The sequence below is a fragment of the Haliotis rufescens genome, unplaced genomic scaffold, assembly GCF_023055435.1.
Source record: "Haliotis rufescens isolate VD_foot unplaced genomic scaffold, xgHalRufe1.0.p SCAF_3, whole genome shotgun sequence".
NCBI classification, from domain to species: Eukaryota; Metazoa; Mollusca; class Gastropoda; order Lepetellida; family Haliotidae; genus Haliotis; species Haliotis rufescens.
The window spans coordinates 45,132,883-45,139,292 of NW_025964001.1; the positions used below are offsets into that span (position 1 = coordinate 45,132,883).

General features: G+C 40.5%; 1 protein-coding gene across 1 annotated transcript; it reads right to left on the minus strand.

Annotated features, from left to right (window-relative positions):
- Nucleotides 1-344: 344 nt before the first annotated feature.
- On the minus strand, nucleotides 345-1,730 carry LOC124125086 (basic salivary proline-rich protein 1-like). Its single transcript, XM_046488414.2, has one exon. The coding sequence runs from the start codon at nucleotides 1,728-1,730 to the stop codon at nucleotides 345-347; it is 1,386 nt and encodes a 461-aa protein (XP_046344370.2).
- Nucleotides 1,731-6,410: the final 4,680 nt, after the last annotated feature.

Below are 6,410 nucleotides of genomic sequence, written 5' to 3' on the forward strand. Positions count from 1 at the left end.
CGTTATGCCAGGTGTCATGTTTTGTCCTTTCCTCGTTATGCCAGGTATCGTGTTTTGTCCTTTCCTCGTTATGCCAGGTGTCATGTTTTGTCCTTTCCTCGTTATGCCAGGTGTCATGTTTTGTCCTTTCCTCATTATGCCAGGTGTCGTGTTTTGTCCTTTCCTCGTTATGCCAGGTGTCGTGTTTCGTCCTTTCCTCGTTATGCCAGGTGTCGTGTTTTGTCCCTTCCTCGTTATGCAAGGTGTCGTGTTTTGTCCTTTCCTCGTTATGCCAGGTGTCGTGTTTCGTCCTTTCCTCGTTATGTCAGGTGTCGTGTTTTGTCCTTTCCTCGTGTTTTCAGGTGTCATAGTTCGTCCTTACATCGCGTTGTCAGGTGTCGTGGTTTGTCCTTTCTTCGTGGTGTCGGGTGTCGTGGTTTTTCCTTTCCTCGTGGTGTCGGGTGTCGTGGTTTTGCCTTTCCTCGTGGTGTTAGGTGTTGTGGTTTGTCCTTTCCTCGTGGTGTTAGGTGTTGTGGTTTGTCCTTTCCTCGTGGTGTTAGGTGTCGTGGTTTGTCCTTTCTTCGTGGTGTCAGGTGTCGTGGTTTGTCCTTTCCTCGTGGTGTCAGGTGTCGTGGTTTGTCCTTTCCTCGTGGTGTCGGGTGTTGTGGTTTGTCCTTTCTTCGTGGTGTCGGGTGTCGTGGTTTTTCCTTTCCTCGTGGTGTCAGGTGTCGTGGTTTGTCCTTTCCTCGTGGTGTCGGGTGTCGTGGTTTGTCCTTTCCTCGTGGTGTCGGGTGTTGTGGTTTGTCCTTTCTTCGTGGTGTCGGGTGTCGTGGTTTGTCCTTTCTTCGTGGTGTCAGGTGTCGTGGTTTGTCCTTTCCTCGTGGTGTCAGGTGTCGTGGTTTGTCCTTTCCTCGTGGTGTCGGGTGTTGTGGTTTGTCCTTTCCTCGTGGTGTCAGGTGTCGTGGTTTGTCCTTTCCTCGTGGTGTCAGGTGTCGTGGTTTGTCCTTTCCTCGTGGTGTCGGGTGTTGTGGTTTGTCCTTTCTTCGTGGTGTCGGGTGTCGTGGTTTGTCCTTTCCTCGTGGTGTCGGGTGTTGTGGTTTGTCCTTTCTTCGTGGTGTCGGGTGTCGTGGTTTGTCCTTTCCTCGTGGTGTCGGGTGTCGTGGTTTGTCCTTTCCTCGTGGTGTCGGGTGTCGTGGTTTGTCCTTTCCTCGTGGTGTCGGGTGTCGTGGTTTGTCCTTTCCTCGTGGTGTCAGGTGTCGTGGTTTATCCTTTCTTCGTGGTGTTAGGTGTCGTGGTTTGTCCTTTCCTCGTGGTGTCGGGTGTCGTGGTTTGTCCTTTCTTCGTGGTGTCGGGTGTCGTGGTTTGTCCTTTCTTCGTGGTGTCGGGTGTTGTGGTTTGTCCTTTCTTCGTGGTGTCGGGTGTCGTGGTTTGTCCTTTCTTCGTGGTGTCGGGTGTCGTGGTTTGTCCTTTCTTCGTGGTGTCGGGTGTTGTGGTTTGTCCTTTCCTCGTGGTGTCGGGTGTCGTGGTTTGTCCTTTCCTCGTGGTGTCGGGTGTCGTGGTTTGTCCTTTCTTCGTGGTGTCGGGTGTCGTGGTTTGTCCTTTCTTCGTGGTGTCGGGTGTTGTGGTTTGCCCTTTCTTCGTGTTGTCAGGTGTCGTGTTTTGTCCTTTTTTCTATTGTCAGATGTCGCGTTTTGTCCTTCGCTTGTGCTGGTGGTCACGTGTAATGGTACTTCTTTTCCTCTATTTGTCATGTCTCGGATTTTGTCCTTTTCATTACAAAAACTACAGATATCCCTTTGTGAATAACACTTCTGAACAACACTAGGTAAGTATTTAAGTACGTCACTTTATAAATAGATAGGAATTACACAAGTTGCCTAAGAACATTTGTGTTACGCACATGTTTTGTCAGAATCGTGATTTTTACAGAAGCATTAGACCGACTTCGTTGACAAGAAAAGCACGTTTTATTTCAGAACAACTCAGTATACGTGTCCTGTACTAGGAATAGAGCACGACTCATTTCATTGTCCGTGAAGAGCAAGCTGTATCTTGTAGACAGGAAGAACTGTGGCACATGTTTGAAGAACAGAAAGAAATTATTGGTTTCGTGTTCAAATTCTCGTCTATACGACTAAAGCGTGTGGTGCATTAAGTGGTTTCAAGGCGATTACTGTGAACATTAACACGATCAGACACCGATATTCTCCTTCATAGCTGTACCCAGGAGCTTATATCTAAGATCATCTGTAATGTTGATACGGTATAATTTACCACACTAGGATCAGCATCAAACGTCATGATATTTAAACATTTCAAGACACGTTATTCGTGATTCGTTAGACGATGTCCCCCAGACAGTATCCAGTCCACCTGAGCAAATGTTTTGCCATTTCTTTACGTCAAAATGATAATAAAAATGTTCACGATGAGATACATATGAAAATACTTATCTCACAATGCAATTTATATCGTGATTTTACATTTTACGATAGTTTTTGACATTTGGAACAAAGCATGGCCCTTGACTCAAGACACATACATCGTCCACAATACGACACATCTACCACTCTAGTGTACGATACATTTTTTTGAAATTTCGATATTATTATTGTTCATGATCCGACACTTGGTTCACTATACGATACTTGGTTCACGATACTACACGTGGTTCACGATACGATATATTGCGGAATATACGACATTTGGTTCGCGATACTACACGTGGTTCACGATACGATATATTGTTGAATATACGACATTTGGTTCACGATACTACACGTGGTTCACGATACGATATATTGTTGAATATACGACATTTGGTTCACGATACTACACGTGGTTCACGATACGATATATTGTTGAATATACAACATTTGGTTCACTATACAACACGTGGTTCACGATACGATATATTGTTGAATATACGACAATTGGTTCACTATACAACACGTGGTTTACGACACGATATATTGTTGAATATACGACATTTTGTTCACTCTGCTACATGTGGTTCACAATACGATATATTGTTCAATATACGATACTTGGTTCACTATACTAGATGTGGTTTACGATACGATATATTGTTCAATATACTAGATGTGGTTTACGATACGATATATTGTTCAATATACGATACTTGGTTCACTATACTAGATGTGGTTCACGATACAATATATTGTTCAATATACGATACTTGGTTCACTATACAACACGCGGTTCATGATACGATATATTGTTCAATATACGATACTTTGTTCACTATACTAGATGTGGTTCACGATACGATATATTGTTCAATATACGATACTTGGTTCACAATACTAGATGTGGTTCACGTTATGATATATTGTTCAATATACGATACTTGGTTCACTATACTAGATGTGGTTCACGATACCATATATTGTTCAATATACGATACTTGGTTCACTATACTAGATGTGGTTCACGATACGATATATTGTTCAATATACGATACTTGGTTCACTATACAACACGCGGTTCATGATACGATATATTGTTCAATATACGATACTTGGTTAACTAAACTAGATGTGGCTCACGATACGATATATTGTTCAATATACATTACTTGGTTCACTATACTAGATGTGGTTCACGATACCATATATTGTTCAATATACGATACTTGGTTCACTATACTAGATGTGGTAGACGATACCATATATTGTTCAATATACGATACTTGGTTCACTATTCGACACTTTGTTCTGGACATGGTACTCAGTTCCTGGCACAATCTACTGTTCATGATATCACACTTGATTCACGATATCACACTTGGTTCATGACATCACACTTGGTTCACGATATCACATTTGGTCCACGATGGTTCACGATATCACAGTTGGTTAATGATATCACACTTGGTTCACGATATCACTCATGGTTCACGATATCAGAATTGGTTCACGATATCACGCTTGGCTCACGATATAACACTTGGTTCACGATATCATACTTTTAGTTCACGATACCACACTTGGTTCACGATGTCACACTTTGTTCACGATATCACACTTTTAGTTCACGATATCACACTTGGTTCACGATGTCACACTTTGTTCACGATATCACACTTTTAGTTCACGATATCACACTTGGTTCACGATATCACACTTTTGGTTCACGATATCACACTTTTGGTTCACGATACGATATATTGTTCAATATACATCACGATTCACGATACGATACGTTATTCAATATACGACATCTGGTTCACGATACAATATATTTTACAGTATACGATACTTGGTTTGCGATACGATATATTGTTAACTGTACGATACTTGGTTCACGAGAAGATATTTTCTATGACATTTTGTTGAGGATACACATCTCGTGGGACACTTTGCTCATGAAACATAACATACCACAATACGAAAAATATATATATCATACACAACTTCGCGGAGAAACTCAATTCTTTCATCTTTAAACATAAAGAAAAACAACATTAACTCATTAGTTAGATATTTCAAGAAATGAATAAATACTAGAATACGCCAAGACTAGATTAGACTGAACACGTGACTAATGTTGACAACTACCCTTGTTATATGTTATCAATATTCGGCACTTCTATATTGTATCGACAAGATACATGTTGCAGTATCCAGATGCACCAACAAATTTGTCATACTCGCTACATCTGTATTAACAGACTGACGCGGTTCACGTGATGTCACCAAGTACGTGGACTATACTTTCGGCTGTCGTGGGGTGAGCAGGGATTCAAGCTAATTATACGCTTGAAAGGAACCAGGAGCAGCACATGTTTCGCAGCATTGTCACCCCGACACACCGACAAGAATGCTCCCTGTTAATAATACCAGTGTACACCATGCGCATTCACTGTAAACATTTAGTACTCGAACCAAGTTTACCATGGCCCTTGTCCTTTACCTTAGTTGGTGCGTGTCTAATGTTTTAGTAGTTCAGCATTGCACGAATAGGACTAAGTGAAGGTACTATTTCAGCCGGATGGTTAATAAAAGTTTGATAACTGCTCACGAAATGAGGTTCTACATTCACACCTTGTCAGACAGCCAACGCTCAGTTGTGTTTTAGTCTTGAACGCTAGTTCCTCCATACGGGGTGTTAAGTCAATTCTTGATGAGATGTCTACCAAATTTGGTGACGTTTATGACATGTTGTCGGCCATTCTATGTTTTTGTCACACGGTCGTTTAGAGGTCGTGACGTTTTCGACGTCTAGAAATGTGACGTTATGTTTTGAATACTGCAAAAGCTCTATTGGACAGTTGTAACTGTCAAGGAAATTGTCATAGGTTCGTTTAATGTCGGCTGTAAATGAATATAATATGCATTTTGTGTCATATCTGAGAGAAAGGAAATCTATGCGTCAGACTGTGCATTAAATATTTTTTGTGATTTAGATATAATTTAATTTTGAAACTGTGTTTAGTTTATGCTATATGTACCTGGTATATTACGACAGTTATGTATATTTCATATCATTATTTTAAATAATGTAACAGGACACATTTAATTTTACCTTCATGCAATCATGATCAAATATCAACACGTAACACTGTCCACGTCAAGCTTCTGTTGTGACTTAACGTTTCTGCAACCTCCAGGCAAAATGTAACTTTAAAAAGAACAGAAAAAAATCCTATTATTCCCAGAGCCAGACATTCTAAATACAGACACTTTCTCATGCTAGGAACTGACGACTTTTGACGTTGCTTATAGTGATTACCTTTAATACGTGAACATCAAAACGCCCTTTTCGCCTTCTTTTGACCCGATATCGAGAAAATCCGTACAAGTCCCATATATCTACACCCTAAATAAGAGAGCTCAGTAAGTGAAATTTAGTGTCAGGATAGATAAAAGAGTCTGGATGTTGCGAAACGTGACACTTTGGACAGTGAAGTCGCCTAAATGACAAGGTAATTTGATTGAGTTCCCAGCTAGAAGCCCGTGTGGACTATTCAACTAGCTTGGTAGTAATTGATTACAGAGAATAGGTTCTGGGCAGGGACTGGAGATTAAGTAAAGGTGAAGAGGTGTCTTAAATTAACTTTTATTAGAATAACTAGATTTTTGTGTGCCGAAATCCATTTGAAAAAAGTCTTCACCTTTATAGCTTCTGCCGGACACGTCAATATGCGGTTTGCTTCTGTCTAGTAATGCTTGCTTGTTAGGTGTGTTCTGATATTTTTTACCAAAGAAAATATATTTTTTTAATTCTGTTATTTGTTCCAGGGTGTTTGTTTTGTAAGCGAACTTGGCAAAAATAGATGAAGCCATGTTTGAAAGTGCAATATGCCGGCATACGTCTTATTATTTCTTCATGTTTATATCATTTGTGGTACTATACGCCAATACATTCATAGCCAGCAATTCTTTAATATTTCAACTAGGTACAGTGAA

Coding starts and splice junctions, on each gene's coding strand:
- LOC124125086 (XM_046488414.2), bottom strand. CDS start 1,730: ATGACAAATAGAGGAAAAGAAGTACCATTACACGTGACCACCAGCACA.